The sequence below is a fragment of the Manihot esculenta genome, chromosome 2, assembly GCF_001659605.2.
Source record: "Manihot esculenta cultivar AM560-2 chromosome 2, M.esculenta_v8, whole genome shotgun sequence".
In the NCBI taxonomy this organism is placed as follows: Eukaryota; Viridiplantae; Streptophyta; class Magnoliopsida; order Malpighiales; family Euphorbiaceae; genus Manihot; species Manihot esculenta.
Genome location: NC_035162.2, coordinates 16,654,885 through 16,674,852, shown reverse-complemented (window position 1 = coordinate 16,674,852; position 19,968 = coordinate 16,654,885). Strand labels below are relative to the sequence as shown.

General features: G+C 37.5%; 1 protein-coding gene across 2 annotated transcripts in view; it reads left to right on the top strand.

The window, feature by feature from the left end:
* Positions 1-19,308, top strand: part of LOC110608999 (DNA mismatch repair protein MLH1) — a 29,432-nt gene extending 10,124 nt beyond the window's left edge. The window contains exons 8-16 of one of the 2 annotated variants that reach the window (XM_021748296.2): positions 52-121; positions 227-362; positions 13,150-13,244; positions 13,344-13,452; positions 14,028-14,193; positions 15,766-15,927; positions 17,810-17,981; positions 18,257-18,417; positions 18,875-19,308. In XM_021748296.2, the coding sequence (XP_021603988.1) occupies positions 52-121; positions 227-362; positions 13,150-13,244; positions 13,344-13,452; positions 14,028-14,193; positions 15,766-15,927; positions 17,810-17,981; positions 18,257-18,417; positions 18,875-18,919 (1,116 nt within the window). In that variant the 3' untranslated portion in view covers positions 18,920-19,308. The remainder of the gene's footprint in view (positions 1-51; positions 122-226; positions 363-13,149; positions 13,245-13,343; positions 13,453-14,027; positions 14,194-15,765; positions 15,928-17,809; positions 17,982-18,256; positions 18,418-18,874) is intronic. The other variant, XR_002486952.2, reaches the window with a different exon arrangement.
* The last annotated feature ends 660 nt before the right edge of the window (positions 19,309-19,968 follow it).

Here is a 19,968-nt window from a genome sequence, read left to right as displayed (position 1 = left end):
ATTACAATTTAACTTTTGCATTATGCGTCTTTTGTCTCATGCACGTGTTAGATGGGGGACCCTTCTCCAAGTTGTCATTTGGGTACGAGCAAGGATTTGAATGATGATTCTTCACCCTCTGGTATGCAAATGATATGCTGGGCAGCCTCATGCTCTTGTCATGCCTATTTATTTGTTATTTGGGGATGTTTTGCTAAACCATCTTGTGTCATTTCATTTTGATTAGCATCAAAATCACAAAAAGTTCCTGTGAATAAAATGGTAAGAACTGATGTACTGGATCCAGCTGGAAGGTTGTATGCTTACTTTGAGGCCAAGCCTCTTCAACGAAATGTAAAGAATTCTACCTTGACTGCTGTAAGGTAAGTCTCTTAGTTGGTTGATTTATATGATGTTTTATATGAATAATTTAGCAAGGGTACTTGCAAATGCCTTTCTTGTATCGATTTGTGAATTCATTGCACATTAGATGTTTGAATCTCCTCTATATGATTAGGCTCTCTATTGGTTGCCCCTTTGTCTATTAATCTATGAATAAAAACGATGGAAGTAAACGTAGACGGGTGATAACAAATAAGGTGGGACCTGGGATTGAAAAATCTAATATTAACATTAATCATATTAGTGGTAAGGTACTAAGTGCTGAAATTTTATAGATTTATAATTATTATTATTATTATTATTGAAGATGGGAAAAACTACACTAAATGCTTGAGGTAGTGAGAGCAGTGTTATTGGTTATGATGGTGGCAATGGAAATGGTCAAGATGGTAATAAAAATGTTAGGAGAGAGAGTAATGTGATGATAGATGTTGAAAAATGGTGATAATAATATGTGGTAATTCGTCATTATATTTTCATATGGAAGTTCAAAGAGCGATTTATAAGAAAAGATAATTTCAACTTAAGTATTAAGCAAGAGCAAGACAATGTGAATACTTATTCCCCAAAATTCAATTAAAACTACCCTTTAAGATTTGTAACTTAATCCTTATCAATCCCCACATGTTTCGATTGTTTCACTATCACTCTTAGATAATGTTTGAAATAATGCTCTAAGTGGAGGGAATCATTTATATATTCTCCCTATGGGATTTTATTTCTTGGAAGGTTGGGGCACTTTGTTTGACTTTCCTTGCTCCCTATTGTCCATCATGTGAATATTTCCTTTTTTGATTGTTTCACTATAATTCTCAAATGAATATACAAGATAGTGATTTAAAGTGTGAGGGGATCTGTTATAGATAACGGATAGACCAAATCCATAATAAATGTAATATATTTATCTACTAGTTTCTTATGTTTATTATCTTATTTTCGTTTATTATTAGATTTTTATTATCTATCTTAATAGTTTATTATCTAATAATTAATTGTATTAGACTTCTATTTTAATTAGAACTAGACTATATGAAACTCTACTATATAAGGTTTTATCTTTAATCAATAAAACAAGTAAATTAATTATAAACAAATTTGAGATTTAAGACTTTTTTAACGAGTTTGAGGTGTTAAGAGTTCCTTCTAATGAGTTTTTTTTTTATCCATCTTCTCGTATCCACTACTTGGGACCCTAACAAATTGGTATTAGAGCCAATTGTAATGGGACATTCAACAAACTTAAGTGAGGTATTGAAGTCCTTACAGTTGAATACAAAGCTGAAAAATCCAATATAGTTGCTGACGCACTCTCTCGACGGGATGCTGATCAATCTGCCATCTTGGCAGTTTCTATGCCCCAACTAAGCCTGTTTGACGATATTCAGAAAGAGCAGCATGATTAAGAAGAAGTGTAGAAACGAATCGTTGATTCATACTGGAGCAGCCACTTCCAAATAGAGTTCTAAAAATGGTTTGCTCTTTTACAACAATAGAGTTTACCTTCCTCATAACTCCCCATCTATTCAACTAGTGGTCAGTGCTCTCCATAACCAGGGCCATGAAGGATACCAAAAAACCCTGTACAGAATTACAAGGAATTTTTTTTTGTTTGGAATGAAGCAATGTGAGAGATTTTGTGCGCTCTTGTGATACATGTCAGAGGCATAAAACAGAGACTTTGCAACTGGTGGGACTCCTTCACCCTCTCCCCATTCCAACGCAAGTTTGGGTTGATATCTCTAGTGACTTCATTGAGGGAATTCCAACTTCGCGTGGGAAAAATGCCCAGATTTTCGAAGTATGGGCATTTTTTGGCTTTGTCTCATCCTTATACAGCTGTAAGTGTTGCTCGCTCTTTCTTTGACAACATTTTAAAATTACATGGCTTGGGGCTAAGTTCTGTTACAACACCAGCTACCATTCCTCTCATAAAACTACTCCTTTCGAAACGGTTTATGGCCGTCCTCCTCCCAGATTATTGTCATATCTACATGGTAGTTCCACCATTGAAGCTGTCGATATTGTTTTAAAGACAAGAGATGAGATGCTGCTCTCACTTCGTGAAAACCTACTGCAGGCCCTTCAAAAAATGAAGCATACATATGATCAATCTCATCGCCCTTTGGAGTTTAAGGTGGGGGATAAGGTTCTACTACATTTACAGTCTTATCATCAAACTTCAGTTGCTAAAAGGAGGAATCAGAAACTTTTGGCACGTTTCTATGGCCCTTTGTGATAGTGGAACGTGTCGGTTGCATGGCCTATAAGTTGGTTCTTCCTGCCGATTCAAAGCTTCATCCAGTGTTTCATGTTTCAAGTCTAAAACCTTATCATGAAGGTCAATATGCTCCTACACCATTGCTGCCATCTTTTCCGCTGCCAGAACCTGTTCATCCTTTGGCCATTCTATACCACCGTACTAAAGGAGGAAGTCAGGAGGTGAAGGTCCAGGCATTCTCCGCCAAATATCCAGATTTTCAGCTTGAGGACAAGCTTCCTTTGGGGGCGGGAAGTAATGTTACCAAACCACTGCAAGTCTATACCCGATTCAGTTATGGATCCAAGTCAAAGCAGCCACATATTGAGCCTCTAAATTAGTCAAATATTTCAATTATCTTTCAGCTATCTTTTAGTTAATTGTTTTAATGATTCCCTATTTGTAGGAGGGTATTCCTCCACTTTTTATTTCATGTGGTTAGTTGAGAAGGGTGTTCCTCCGTGTTGAAGTAGTGCCCCTTTGATGTAGGAAGCAATACTTCTTTTCTGTATTTAACATCAATGAAGAGTGACATCTTCCAAATATACTAAGCTGGATTATGATGGACAAAATGACCCAGAGGATAGGAGTGATTCCCAAACGTATAAAGCTGGATTTTCCTTAGTATGATGGACAAAATGACCTAATGATATGGTTACATTGATGTAATCAATTCTTCCTTAATCAAAACACACCTGAAGAAGACAAGGTCAAGTTAGTAGCCTACCACATGATAGGGGAAGCACAGTTACGTGTGTATCGGTTGGAGTAGGTCAAGTTAGTAGCCTACCACATGATCGGGGAAGCACAGTTACGGGTGTATTGGTTGGAGTAGGAAGAACACAATCTTTCTTGGCATGATTTTCAGGAGCATTGTAGCTTGTGTTTTGGACCTCCACTTCGAACCAATCCTTTAGGGGAATTGGTTAAAACAGGTGGGAACCATGGAATATTGTCAGTGAGAGTTCCAAAATTTGTTTGTTCGGGCAACAACTGTGAGAATAGACCAACAAGTAGATTTGTTCACCGCTGGACTTACTGAGGGAATTCGCCTTGATGTCGAAATGGAGCGACCACCCAACCTAGCTACAAAAATGAATTGGGCCCGTGCATTTGAGAGAAAACAACCGAGTAAAATGGGACCCTTCAAACCCTGTTCTTGGGTCAAACTGAGACCCCCAATCACCGCAATAAGTCCATCAGCCAAGCCCCCAATGGTTCACGGCAACTCTGCCCAACAGTCTAGCATGAGCAGTATTACAACACCCTTTATTAAAAGGCCAAGCAGAGCAGAGCAGAGACGGCAGCAAGAAGGGCGAAGGGTCTTTGTTATAATTGCTATGAAACATACTATTTGGGACACTAATGCAATAAGCTATTTTGGGTTGAGCTGGAAGAAGGTGCAGCTACTGATTCACCAGAACTGACAACGGATGAGCCTGCTATTTCCCAATTAAAAAGTTCTCAAACTATGGAGTTACTTGTTAAGATGAAGGGCTGCTCGATTACTGTGTTGGTCGACTCAAGAAGCACACATAATTTCACAAGTCAGGTTGCTGCCCAACGGCTTTAGCTATTGATTCAACCTCGTGTTGTAATGGATTACAAGGAACTCTAGCCAATGGAGAAAAGGTGTCAAGTACAGGGTTGTGTGTTGAACAACTAAAAACAGAAGGTGAACAATTTAATGTTGAATTTTATTTATTGCCATTAGATGGTTTCGATGTTGTTCTTGGTGTTTGGACTTACTAATGCACCTTTTACTTTTCAAGCACTTGTGAATGATGTGTTCTCTTTCCATTTGTGAAAGTACTTGTCTTCTTTGATGACATTTTGATTTACAGCAAATCATGGGACGAGCATATGTGACACATTCATGAGGTTTTCACTTTGTTACGTTCCCATCAATTATTTCTCAAGCATTCTTAAGTGTTTCTTTTGGTGCAAAATAGGTGTCTTATTTAGGGCATGTTATAAGTGGCGCGGGGTCACTGCCGATGCAAGCAAAATTTCAGCAGTTAATATAGGCCCTTGCTCACTCTATAGTCCTTCAGTTGCCAAATTTCTCTTCTGAATTTGTAGTAGACTGTAATGCATCTGGAGGAGGAATAGGAGCTGTTCTTCAACAGCACGGTCATCCAATTTCTTTTTTCAATAAAAAATTAGCAGTAAGGCACTTCAAATTCACAGCATAAGAACATAACTCATTGAGTTTGCTAAAGTAGTTCAACACTGGCGTCATTATTTATGGGGGCGCAAATTCTTTATCCGGACTAATCGTCATAGTCTGAAGTATACTTGGTTGACCACTTCTCCACAGCAACATTGGATCAGTAAGTTGATGGGCTTTGATTTTTAGGTGGAATAAAAGGCTTGGTACTTAAACAAAGTGGCAGACTTTCTTTCCTACCGAGATGAATAGGGTGACCAAGAGGGTGCTATGTTTGTTGTTTCTTGACCAACCCCTTTGCTAGTTGATGATGTGAAGGCTGAAATAGTGACTACTCCAGCCTCATTGCAGCTTCGCAACGACATACTTACGGGCAAAATGCCTGATAGCTGCGCTGTCCACAATGGGCTGATTTATTTTCAAAACAAGGTTTATTTATTCCCTATTTCTCCTTTTACTCACTGGTATTGTGGCAGCACTTCATGATTCCACCTATGAAGGAGTTAAAAGAACACTGCAGCGGGTTTGGACAAATTTCTGTTGGCAATGGATGCATGCCACAATTCGCGATTTTGTGACCTCTTGTGCTGTTTGCCAACGCCACAAGACTAAGTATTTACATCTAGCTGGCTTGTTGCAGCTCTTGCCACTTCCATCGTGGGTATGGTTTGACATTTCGATAGATTTTATTGAGGGGCTTCCCAAAGCTAATGGCAAATCAGTGTTATTTGTTGTGGTTGATAGATTTTCAAAATTGGTCCACTTTATCCCTCTATCTCATCCATATACAGCTTTTAATGTGGCTCAGGCTTTCTTCTCCAGTCTTTCGCTTACACGATGTTCCGGAGTCCATTGTTAGCGATTGAGATGTCAATTTTACGAGCTATTTTTGGAGGGAATTATTTCGACTTTATGATACCAAATTATCATTTTTTTCTACTTACCACCCCCAATCAGATGAGCAAATGGAGGTAGTTAATCTAACTATTGAGATGTATCTCAGGTGTTTTTTGGGTGATAAATCGAAGAATTGGGTGCAGTGGTTGTCATGGGCGGAGTACTATTACAATACTTCTTTTCATACTTCTCGACAACCATCGCTATTCAAGGCTGTTTATGGGCGTGATCCTGTGCACGTGCTTTCTTATTGTCGAGATTATTTCTGTATATTGAGATTATTTTTGTAAATAGCCTAGATTTGTAGTGATAATTAGGGATATGATTGTGTGATATGATTGGGATATGATTAGGCTATAATTAGGGAATTAATTTATTTTCTTACCTAGTATGTACTCTTGTAAGTAGTATACATACCCCAATTGGCTTGATGGGAATTATCAAGCATTTCCTCTCAAATCTTCTACTCTCTTTTTGTTCTTTTCATCAAAGTTTCATGGTATCAGAGCCAAGAAATTTGGTTCACCTTTGAGTGGCAGACCTGCCACCTTACTTTGGTGACTTTCTGGAAATCAGTTAGTCTCACCACCCAGCCCATTCCCCACGCCGGCCTCCAATCTATTGTCCGGCGAAGCATCGCCTCCGGACGCGCCTCCACGCGCCACCCTGCACAGATTGCTTCTGGCCACGCGCCGGCGCGTGCACCACTTTCCGGCTACCGTTTCACGCCGGCGATCCTTCTCCCAGCTTCACCCGGCTCCGGTGACCTAAGCCCAGTAGGTCCGGTTGTCAGATTAGCCCGCCTTCAGTCCATCATCCACGTGCGAACGCGTGCACATCCTCCGGCGACCATTTCACGCCGGCGACTCTTCCTCTAGCCTCGCCCGACGCTAGCGACCCCAGCCCAGTAAGTCCGATCGTCAGATTTACTGTTCACAGGCACTCTGTTTGGCAGATTAGGCTCCTTTTTGCAGATTCGGGTCTCTACTTGGTCCCTTGTTGTTTCAGAATCTCTCTCGACATGTCTAAGAAGCAAAACACCCTCAATTGCTACGGTTAAGTTGCAAGGGAATAATAATTATGTGTCTTGGGTTGCATCCGTAGAATTATGGTTTGTGGGACAGGGATATAATGATCATTTAATAAAAAATGCCACTGATATCACTGTCACTGATAGACCCAACTGGGTTAAGATTGATGCTCAACTATGTAGTCTTTTGTGGTATTCGTTGGATCCAAAATTGCTTGCTTTGTTTCAATCTTGTAAAACTTGTTGTAAGGTTTGGACTAAGGCCAAAACATTGTATACTAATGATATACAACACATCTATAAACTTGTGTCAGATATGGTTCACTTACAACAAAATCATCAGGATATGGCTAGTTACTTGGGTCAAGTAGACATTCTGAAAGATGAATTTAATTCTCTTATGCCCTTTACTAATGATGTTGATGCATAAGGACAGCGTGATAAATTTTTTATGGTTTTGGCATTAATTGGATTGCGATCTGACCTTTGCTCTGTGAAAGATCAAATTTTGACTGGTTCAGTTATTTCAACTTTAGAGGATGTGTCAGCTAGGCTCTTACGTATTTCCCTTAGTAAGAGCAATGCTACAGATATGGAATCCTCAGTTTTGGTTGTACAAAGAAATCAAGGACAAGGAGGTAATTGCAAAGGTAAAGGAAAGAAATTTCATTGCACTTATTGTGATAAAAAAGGTCACACACGGGATGCATGTTGGGCACTACATGGCCGACCACCACGGTCCAATCAATCTGATAATACTGGCAAGCCGGCATCTTGCCCAATCTAATGAAGAAGGTCTGCTTCCACAACCTACCAATAAATCTCAGGACCTAGATTCAATTACTTTAATTGGAGAGAACTATAAAGAATACTTGCAGTTCCAAGCAGCTAAGCAACATCCTCCATCTACGAGCATTGCTCACTCCGGTAATTCCTTTGCTTGTCTAACTAAGTCTTCACCTGTTGGTCCATGGATCTTAGACTCTGGTGCTTCTGATCACATCTCTGGTAATCACAATCTTTTCTCTACTCTTGTTTCACCTTCTACACCATCTAAAGTCACCCTAGCTAATGGTTCACAAACTCAAGTTAAAGGAATAGGAGATGTACAACTTCTTCCTTCTATTTCCTTAACTACCGTCTTGTTCACTCCTGAATGTCCATATAATTTAATCTCTATTATCAAATTGACCAAAAACCTTAATTGTTCAGTAACCTTTACTGCTGATTCTGTTGTTGTGCAGGACCGGAGTACTGGGAGAATGATTGGAACAAGATTTGAGTCACAAGGATTGTACCACCTCTCCACCTCTTCAGTTGCTTTTGTTTCTACTACGTCCGCGGAGCTTATTCATAACCGTTTGGGACATCCTAGTCTTCTCAAATTGCAGAAAATCGTCCCCAGTCTTTCTTCTTTGTCTTCTTTATCATGTGAGTCATGTCAACTTGGGAAACAAACTCGGGCTTCATTTCCCAAGCGAGTCAATAACAGGGCCACGATGTTTGATATTGTTCATTCAGATATTTGGGGTCCAAGTCGTGTCAGTACAACTTTGGGATTTCAGTATTTTGTTACTTTTATTGATGATTATTCTCGTTGCACTTGGTTGTTTTTAATGAAGAATCGATCTGAGTTATTCTCCATTTTTAAAAAATTTTGTGCTGAGATACATAATCAATTTGGTGTTCGCATTAAGGTTTTGCGTAGTGGTAATGCACGGGAATATCTTTCCTCCTCTTTTTCTCATTTCTTGTCTACTCAGGGTATTACTCACTAGACTTCTTGTGCCCATACTCCTAAATAAAATGGTGTTGCCGAGCGCAAAAATCGGCATTTGATTGAAACCACCCGCACCTTACTTATACATCATAATATTCCGCTGCGTTTTTGGGGCGAGGCGGTCCTTACTGCTTGCTATTTAATCAACCGTATGCCTTCCTCTGTTTTGCAGCATCAGAGTCCTCATTCGGTTCTCTTTCCTAACCAGACTTCCAACCAGTTGTCACTGCGAGTTTTTGGATGTATATATTTTGTTCATGATCATACCCCGGGTAAAGACAAACTCCAGCCCAAATCAGTTAAATGCGTCTTTCTTGGCTATTCTCAGCTTCAAAAAGGTTACAAATGCTATGATCCCACTACTAACAGATATTTTGTCTTTGCAAATGTCACCTTTTTTGAAACCTCCCTTTACTTCTCTTCTAGTCCAACGCATAAAACCTTTGTTCCTAGCGCTTTGCATGTACCTACACCTCTTATATCTCCTTGGCCTCATGTCAGTCCACCCCTTCAGGTCTACACCCGTCGGCCCCACCCATCTGCTACTAACACTGATACTTCTCTCCCTGATGCAGGTACTTCTAGTGACTCATCTCCAGTTCCATCTTCACCTCCTTCGGTCATGCCTTCAGTAGCAACAGCTACTCCTCCTCTTGCTCTCCGAAAAGGTATTCGCTCTTCTCGCAATCCTCATTCCATTTATAATTTTGTGAGTTATCATTGTTTGTCTCCTTCCTATTATACTTTTGTCTCCTTCCTATTATACTTTTGTTTCCACCATGTCTGCTGTCCCAAGACAGTTAGAGAAGCATTGAATCATCCTGGTTGGTGTAATGCAATGGTTGAGGAGATGACTGCTCTTCATAAGAATGGAACTTGGGAACTGGTCTCTTTACCACTTGGCAAGTCTACTGTTGGCTGTCGATGGGTTTACACAGTTAAGGTGGGACCTGATGGCAAAATTGATCGCCTTAAAGCTCGCCTTGTTACTAAAGGGTACACTCAGATTTATGGGCTTGATTACAGTGATATTTTCTCTCCAGTAGCCAAAATAGCTTCTGTTCATCTCCTTATCTCACTGGCTGCAATTAATCACTAGGCCCTTCATCAAGTGGACATTAAAAATGTCTTTCTTCATGGAGAGCTCGTCGAAGAAGACTATATGGAGCAATCTCTGGGGTTTGTTGCTCAGGGGGAGTTAGGCTTAGTATGTCGTCTTCGACGCTCATTGTATGGTCTAAAACAGTCTCCAAGAGCATGGTTCGGGCGATTCATCAATGTAGTTCAATAGTTTGGAATGTCTCGAAGTAATTCTGATCATTCCGTGTTTTTTCGACATAATGGCAATAGATGCATCTACTTGGTGGTCTATGTTGATGATATTGTCATTACAGGAAATAATCATGATGTAATCTCTCAGCTTAAGCAACATTTGTTCAGTCATTTCCAAACTAAAGACCCTGGAAAATTAAAGTATTTCTTAGGGATTGAAGTGGCACACTCTAAAACAGGTATCGCAATTTCTCAACGAAAATATGCTTTGGACATATTGGAAGAAACAGGCATGTTAGACTGTAGACATGTGGATACTCCCATGGATTCAAATGTCAAACTGGTTCCTGAACAGGGGGAACCACTTAAAGACCCTGCTAGATACAGAAAATTGATCGGCAAGCTCAATTATCTCACTATCACTCGACCAGATATTTCCTTTGCTATAAGTGTAGTTAGTCAATTTCTTCAAAATCCATACAGTAGTCACTGGGATGCAGTCACTCGCATTCTCAGATATGTCAAAGGAGCTCCAGGATAATGACTACTCTATGAGGACAAGGATCACTCACAAATTGTTGGCTATTCTGATGCAGACTGGGCAGGTTCTCCTTCAGATAGACGATATACTTCAGGATATTGTATTATGATTGGAGGGAATCTTATATCCTGGAAAAGTAAAAAACAGAGTGTGGTAGCAAGATCAAGTGCAGAAGCAGAATATCGAGCTATGGCTTTAGCGACATGTGAACTCATTTGGTTGAAGCAACTCCTTCAGGAATTGAAATATAGCGATACTGGTCAAATGAAGTTGATATGTAATAATCAAACTGTCCTCCATATTGCATCAAATCCAGTTTTTCATGAGAGGACGAAGCATATAGAGGTGGATTGCCACTTTATTAGGCAAAAGATTGAGTCCGGATGCATTTCTACTAGTTTTGTCAACTCAAATGATCAACTAGCTGATGTGTTCACAAAATCACTTCGAGGATCACGAATAGAGTATATTTGTAACAAGTTTGGAGCATATGATATGTACGCTCCAGCCTAAGGGGGAGTGTTGAGATTATTTTTGTATATTGAGATTATTTCTGTAAATAGCCTAGATTTGTAGTGATAATTAGGAATATGATTGTGTGATATGATTGGGATATGATTAGGGTATAATTAGGAAATTAATTTATTTTCTTACCTAGTATGTACTCTTGTAAGTAGTATATATACCCCAATTGGCTTGATGGGAATTATCAAGCATTTCCTCTCAAATCTTCTACTCTCTTTTTCTTCTTTTCATCAAAGTTTCTCTTATGTTGCAGGCTCTACCAGAGTGGACACCTTGGATCATGCATTATAAGAGAGGGATTTGGGGTTGGCTAATGTACAAAAACGACTCCAGCAGGCTCAAGTTCGCATGAAGGACTCTTATGATAAAGGTCATCGAGAGGTTCTATTCGACAAGGGAGCATGGGTGTGGCTACAGCTCTATCCTTATCGGCGTCTGTTTATTACCAAGCAACATAATCATAAATTGGCTTCTAAATTTTTCAGTCCAAATATTGGACAAGATTGGGGAAGTTGCCTATAAACTAGACCTGCCAATGGACAGCAAAATCCATAATGTATTCCATGTTTTCCTACTCAAACCGTTTAAAGGGCCTTCAGTTGCCCCTCCTCTTTTGCCGCTTCTAGTGGATGGTCGCGTTGTTCCCACCCCAGCTCGTGTTCTCAAGTTTCGACTGAATCATGGTTCATGGGAAATTTTGGTTGTTTGGGCTGGTTGTTCAAACATTAATGCCACTTGGGAGTCCTTATCCCATTGAGGACAAGCTATTTCCCTAAGACAGGAATGATGTTATAGATGCATTTGTGGGTAAACAGTACAAGTGCTCCAACAAGAATTAGGAGTCTGTTATTGATAGAACTTTATCCTTGCATATTAAGAAGTCCATCTCAATCTGCATTTATCTAGCAGTTGATTAGTATTTTACGTTTTAGTTATTTAGATTAGTTATCATATTTTAATAAAACTTTGCTAAGGTTATCTAAATGTAATCCTTAGCCAATTGTAAAACCTCTATAAAAGGAGGTTATTACTGAGGAATCAAACAAGCAGAAAATTATTATCACTTCTACAAGATTTAGAGCTCTCTTTCAACGAGCTTTGAGGTACCGAGCTCCCTCCATAGAGCTTGCAAATCCTTTCACCATAGGTTCCACTTGTAGAGGAGCTAACTGCAATAAAGGGAAGACCTCAACTGAACAGAATTCCCCTGTATCGCATGCCCGTGACAAGATCCATAACTCGGAAACTTAATAGACTCGGATACTAGTAGCAACAATAGTATTTCAAATAAAAGCATTCAAATTGAAGATAGAACTGAAACTTGGACAGCAGCAGGGAAGATAGGGGAGATGACTGCAAATCTAGCATAGGCATCTGACTGCAAGCAACAACTATGAAGAGTAGTGGATGGAAGACAATTTCCTTGTCCACCACACAATCTACATTGCTTCATTTTGAAATTATGAAAGAACCTGCTCTACTCATTAAAAAACTTTCCAACTTAGAAATGGCGGGAAAAAAAAGCTAAAGTTCTTTCCTAGGATGATGAAGAATTTTATTTTGTTGGTTATCAATGTAACAAATTATTTCGGTTGGGAGTGGAGGAGCAAGGAGATCAAAAGTTGACAACAAAAGATAACCAACCTTATCTAGAATTTGAGCTTGAGGACTAGATATTTTTCTAAGAGGAAAATAATGTTATGGATAACTGATAGACCAAATCCATGACAAAACAGTTATATTTATCTATTAGTTTCTTTTCTCAATTATCTTCTCTCTTTTTTTTCATTTGTTATTAGATTTTTATTATCTTACCTTAATAGTTTATTATCTAATAATTAATTGTATTAGACTTATATTTTAATTAGAAGTCTATGATTGTATGAACTTTATAAGGGGTTATCTTTATACAATAATATAAGCTGATTAATTATAAATAAATTTGAGATTTAAGACTCTCTTTAATGAGTTTGACGTGTTAAGAGCTCCTTCCAATGAGCTCTTTCCTATCCATTGTCCTTATGTGATCCACAACTTAGGACCGTAACAAGATCATTTAAAAGTTCTCTCTATGGGATTTTATTTCATTTAAGGTTGAGCACTCTATTTGGCTTTCCTTGCTCCCTTCTTTGTCCATCATATGAATATTTTTCCTTTTGTTGCTGCCTAAAATTTCAATCAAGTGAGGCCAATGACATTAACATTATACATAGATATATGGTTTATTTAAATTCTTGAGATGAATGAGCTTTTGTGCATACTTATTACAACATTTTGTGTAAATGGTAAATTGTAGGTCCTCGGTTAGGCAAAGAAGGAACCCAAAGGAAACTGCTGATCTCACTAGCGTTCAAGAGCTGATAAACAATATTGACCTCAACTGTCATTCTGGTAGCTCTCACAAAATTTTTCATGTTTGTGTTTGGCATTGAAATCTTATGCTGGAACCCAGTTTTCATCGATAATTCACCTTGACTTCCATTTGAATAGGTCTGTTGGACATTGTACAACATTGCACATTTATTGGAATGGCAGATGATATTTTTGCATTGCTTCAGCATAGTACTCATCTATATCTTGCAAATGTAGTAAACTTGAGGTAAAAATATGTTTGTTGGACTCATAATGTAGGCCCTCTTTTCTTCTCCTATTTCCCTAATTCTCTGCATTAATTGAGTTGATTTTTATAGCAGCATAACACTTATTAGAATCTTGCAAATGTAGTGAACTTGAGGTGAAAAGATGTGTTTATTGGTTTTTTTAAGTTACATATATGCCTTAATTGTTTCTCCACTGTTTTTCTAGTTCCCTGAATTAATGACTTTTTCAAGAGAAGCATGATACTCATTTTTTTTGGGAACTGTAGTGAACTTAGAGTTTTTTCTTTATTGTGGATTAGTCTAAAGTTATATTACTTTTTTTTTTTAATCTTTATTTTTTATAGCTAGTTCGGGAGGATAACAATCCCTCTCTCTCTTTTTTCTCTGTTTATTGTTTAGTCTAATTTTTTAGCAATACCTGTAAAATATCTTTTCATCCTTTCTTTTGTATCCCAAACTGAAAACAGGATCTAGCAACCCTAATGATGTAGATGTGGGCCAAGCCACTAGGGAAAATATCGGTTTTCTTTCTACCCTCATTTGAATAACTACCATTGTTTGTATGATTCTACAGCAAAGAGCTTATGCATCAACAAGTTCTACGCCGGTTTGCACATTTTAATGCTATACAACTAAGTGATCCAGCCCCTTTGCCGGAGCTGATTATGCTGGCTTTGAAGGAGGAAGACTTGGATCCAGAATCCAATGAAAATGATGGCCTAAAAGCGAAGATTGCCGAAGTAGCTTCTGTTCTCTGGACCGGTTACTTCATTTTGATTCTTGTTAAATTATTATTTTTCGATTTCCAAGTGCCTTGAACTTTAAAGAAATTTTATTTTGACTATTGCAAGGGGTGGTTTGTTTTCACTTGTTGATATTAGAATGAAAGATGTAGATACATAATTTATCTTGATTCTACATTCCTTCAGCTGAGCTGGGTTGACACTTAGTCAATTAGAACTCGCAGTAAAAGAAGTCAATATCAATTTTACTGCACTGCTTATTAAAATCATGTTGGGGTTTTGATTGAGACCAACTTGAAATAGGTCATTGAAATTGAGCCTATTAATAGGAGTTGGATGAAGTAGAATAAGACAGAAATTTGTCTAATGAAGGGAAAGAAGAAGGTAATAATCATATAATTGATGATGAGTAGAATTGCTATTAGTTCATTATTGAATCTTTGTTTTGATTTCTTCAATATTTTCATTCAATTATTACTGCTTATTAATTGAAATCATTATATACATGTCTTATACACATTTCAATAAATGCGTGTGTTGTGTCCCTCAAGCATACACTTGTGCTGTTTGCCTTGCCTTTAGGTATTCTGTGGGCCTTAATTCTCCATGCAGGCATGCTGTTGGGCAGCTATGATTGCATGGAATTCTCTAATTGAATTGCAAATTTTCAGTTTCCCAGAGGTTTTTAATTGGTGTAGTTACTGTTGAGATACTTTCTGTAAATAGTCTAGATTAGATTTGTAGTGATTGTGTGCATAATTAGAGATATGATTGTGTGATATGTTTGCGGTATGATTAGGCTATAATTAAGAAATTAATTTATTCTTGTAAGTGGTATATATACTCCAATTGGCAGGGGAATTAATTAAGCATCTTTCTCTCAAATTCTTTGCTTCTCCCTCCTTTTTCATCTCAGTTTCATATCTGTTTCATGGTCATACCCTCTCATTAAGAAGGAAGCATGGAAATATCCTGACATAAAGAAACTGCCTTCGCCAACAGACGTGGTCGAACGGCTAATCAGTCGAATTGGTAGCAATAAAGCATGGGCAGAAAACAAAACGGCCACGCCTAATGATTTTAGAAATCTCAAGACGTGGTTAACTTGAGCGTGTCAAAATGCGGAGGATGAGACCAAGGGCAAAAGATTGAGTCAAAATGCATTTCTACTAGTTTTGTCAATTCAAATTATTAACTAGTAGTTGATGTTTTCACAAAATCTCTTTAGGTTTCACGAATCGAATATGTTTGTAACAAGTTTAGAGCATATGACATGTAAGCTCCAGTTTAAGGGGAGTGTTGAGATACTTTATGTAAATAGTCTAGATTTGTAGTGATTGTGTGCATAATTAGGAATATGATTGTGTGATATGAATGAGATATGATTAGGGTATAATTAGGAAATTAATTTATTCTTGTAAGTGGTATATATACCCCAATTGGCAGGGGAATTAATTAAGTATATTTCTCTCATATTCTCTGCTTACCTCACCTTTTTCATCTCTGTTTCAGTTACAAAGGAATTTTCTGTTTTGCTTTCATCTTATATCATGCTATGATTTTCTTCAGATGAATACTGAGTTGCTGAAGGAAAAGGCTGAAATGCTGGAAGAATATTTCTGCATTTATATTGACTCTTATGGGAATTTGTCTAGGCTTCCTGTTGTACTTGACCAGCACATGCCCGACATGGATAGAATCCCTGAATTTGTACTTTCTTTGGGCAATGATGTAGGTTCCATCTCTTTACCATTAAACTGTACTTCATATTGGCTTGATATTCTACATCGTATAATTTTGACATCTTCGATTTGGAAAAGTTATAAATTTGAAAAGAATGAATTTGGATTAATCCTACTTATGGTCATTTAACTTATCACAGAAGATTCCTATTTAATTGCACAAATTCAATTTGTTCCAATTAGGACACTGCTCTAGTTTCATTTTAATTTTGTTACATGGTTTAAGTTAAGGGTCAATCCTTTTCTCACTGTTGAATCCCACATCGGTTGTGCAAAGGGGTAATGCGCCCCTTATATGGGTTATAGGCGCTCCTCCCTCTTGAGCTAGCTTTTGGGGTGAGTTAGGCTTGGCCCAAATTTAACATGGTATCAAAGCCTCCCCATCCGATGTTGGGCGCTCCATAAAGGGCTCCATAAATGTGCCATGCACCAGTAAAAAAAATTCTGGGCGTGAGGGGTGTGTTGAATCCCACATCGGTTGTGAAAAGGGGTAATGTGCCCCTTATACGAGCCATAGGCAATCCTCCCCCTTGAGCTAGCTTTTGGGGTGAGTTAGGCCTGGCCCAAATTTAACATGGTATCAGAGCCTGAGCCTCATGAGTACGGTGTGCTGAGCGAGGACGCTTAGGCCTTATTGGGGGAAGGAACTCCATGTAGGTGGATCAAAGGTATCCCACATCGGAAAGAGGTTAAAAAGGAGAGGGCCTTATAAGCCTATGCCCAAGACACCCCAGTGGACGCGTTTTGGGAAGACAGGGTAGTAAATCCCTTGACCCAGAAACAAACTCGTGAGGGAAGACAGTGTTTCAATCCCTTGACCCAAAGCAGACAATATTCACTGGTGTGAGCCCAGAGGATGTTCCAATCCACTAATTTAATAGCCATAGTTTTGCTAACATGGACCGATTGTTTATTAAAATAAACAAAATTATTCATTTCTGTTTCCTAGTTTCAAGTTAGAAATATGCATGTTTCTAGTTTACTCGATAATGAAATCTAAAAATGCAAGTAATGTTGCTAAAGTTGTCCTTGCTAGTTTTCTAATGGGATATTGTTTGGAATTAGATTTAAAAAGAAAAGGTCAATGTCAAAGTTGTGACCTAGTTGTAACAAATTGAAGTTATGTATCAGAAAGAAATATACAGGTTGACATTAACATAACTGACCCACGGAACTTTATTGGTTTCCTGATCTGAATATCTTTAGGTTTTTACTGCCCCATGTTAAATATTTGTGTATAATGTTAATAAGCATCTAACTTGCATTTCTTGTTTTGTTTATTTATGCATTCCTTTTTAATTGCTTGTTAAAAAGTTATGTATAGAAAAGAAATTTACAATTTGACTAACATAATTAACTCACAAAACTTTTATTGGTTTTCTTTATCTTGTCATTTGTAGGTTTTTTTACTGCCATATGTTGAAAACTTGTGTATAATGCATAATAAGCATCTAACTTGCATTGCTTGTTTTGTTTATTTATTCATTCTTTTTTATCAAATTACTTGTTAGAAAAAATGAAAAATCTTTCAGCCTCTCTTTGCACAGGATAGAATTTTAGATTTTTGGACTATATATATATAGTTGATGAAGTATATATAGAAGATAATTGTTAAAGCATATCTGCGATATGGAAGACTTGCTAATTCTAAGAAGGTGAAATGGTTGGCAATTTTCTGAAGTGAAAGGAAAATAACTGTTATAGATGTACTCAGGTCAGTCAAGTTGTATAGAAAAGACTAAAATCTCACTCCCATATGTTATGCATGCATTTGTTTGGAGGAAAAAAAAGACTCATGAAGTGGCCAAATATCATTGCATGGGAGGATATTTGACTTCTATGTTGAATTTTGCTTTCTGCAAAAATATTAGGTTGATTGGGAGGATGAGAAGTGCTGCTTTCAGGCAATTGCAGCTGCTCTTGGAAACTTTTATGCAATGAACCCTCCTCTACTGCCCAATCCATCTGGTGATGGTTTGCAGTTTTATAAAAGGAGAAGACCTGTAATTAGTCCTAATAATGATGAAGATCCCACTGATATAGGTGCGTCTACTATTGGTTATTGTATGCATTCATTTAGTATTTAGCTTGTCAATATCTTGAATGATATCTTACATCTATTCTTGATTTTAGTTTTTTTGTTTTTTTTTTTTGGAGTTTTTTTAGACTTAAAAGTCCAATATCTCAAATCATCAAGTCTTTAGTTAAATTGTATATGGATAAAAAAAAATCATTTTCTTGAATTATATAAGGTTTCTTCATCTTCTTTCTTGGTAGAGTTAAGCTGGTTGTAGTTGAGTTTTTCTCAATGTTCACAGGGGATGTTTCAGTTGAGGATGAAATTGAGCATGGTCTGCTCTCTGAGGCAAAGACTGCATGGGCCCAGCGTGAATGGTCAATTCAGCATGTCTTGTTTCCTGCCATGAGACTCTTTTTCAAACCACAAGCTTCACTGGCTACAAATGGAACGTTTGTTAAGGTAAAGATATATTTCTGTTCAGACACTCATTTTATGCTGATAGTTTGTGTCAAATTTTTTCCTCTGGAAAGTTCATCTTGGGCTATGATTTGCTATATGTAGAGTTCCTATTAAAGTGTGTTGTAGTTCATACAAATTGGATGGCTAATCTGCCACCTTATTTTGTTTCTTTTGGCAAGGGTTTTTACTTGTGTCTAATTAAGCGCCTAAGTTAAAGAAGTGTTTTTCCAACAAGCATCCCTTCTCTCTCTATGTTATTTAAATAATAAAATCCAGTGGTAAATTACTCGAGTCCATACATGGGTAGTGGCTTTTTGTGTTTTAGGGGCAAGATTGCTTCCTTTTTAATTTTCTAGTACTATTGTTGTATTGTTTTTCCACTGGCATTTTTTGCTTGGGATGTCATATAGCAGAATGTCTAAATCCGTAAGACTGATCCCTGATCTTCTGTGCACAGGTAGCTTCATTAGAGAAACTTTATAAAATTTTTGAGAGGTGCTAACTGAATGGAAGATCAGAATTGTTCTTTTATTACCGGATTGGAAGAGGGGTTGAGCAATTTGTGCTCCATGATTGATGCATCCTTTCGGCAGCCACATAGGGGCCTTATGTACATGTTATGTAAAGAAAGAACCTCTGGGCTCTTGATGATTTTGCTTGTTCCCTGGCAGATGAACTAATTTGTATCAATTAGACTGTTTCTGAAGTTTTTTGTTGCAGTAGATCACCTGCCAAATCAAGCCCCTGAGCTTTTTGTTCCATATGTCATAATTCATTAGACCAGTGCTAAATTCTGTGTATTTGTGTCTAAAAGCACTAGTTATGAGAGCCTTCATGGAATTGGGTCATTTTTTTATATTAATAGTATTTCAAATGCCAAATTTAACCAAATATTCGTCTTTTATTACGGCCATCAATTACAATGTGATAGGAATGAATAAATGCTAAACAATATATATATATTAAAATTTATTTACAGAATGGATTCTCATTATTATTCTAATCTTGTCCTTTTAATCTAGGATATCGTATAAATTTTCAATTAAGAAACGATGTATATAGGCCATGGAATCACTAATTCCTTCTCACCATATTAATGGTTATGGGGACACTATCCTTGCAGGGTTTATCGATAGGACACTAGTATAACATACAAAAGATGCACCAAGGGATGGGCACGCCTTTTAACTCCTTTGGATTAAACCCCACAAAAAAAAAAAGGAAAATGAAAATAAAGAATAGGAATCAAATCACAACCTTTGCGGAAATTTTGAAACCGAAAAACTGACAGATTTTCCCATTTAATATAAGAAAATATAAACTTCCATCCTAAATCCCACAAACTACTTTCATTACAATGGTTCACAACAACTCAAAAATATAAAGTCCCGACTCATTTTAACCATGCCTTACTTGCATATGCATAAAAAAATACTTTTAAAATGGAACTTGTATAAACTATTTATTTACATAGCCTTTATATCTATCGATGCTTGATGTTTGATGTTTGATGTTTAATGTTTAATATGTATATATCAAAATATGACTTGA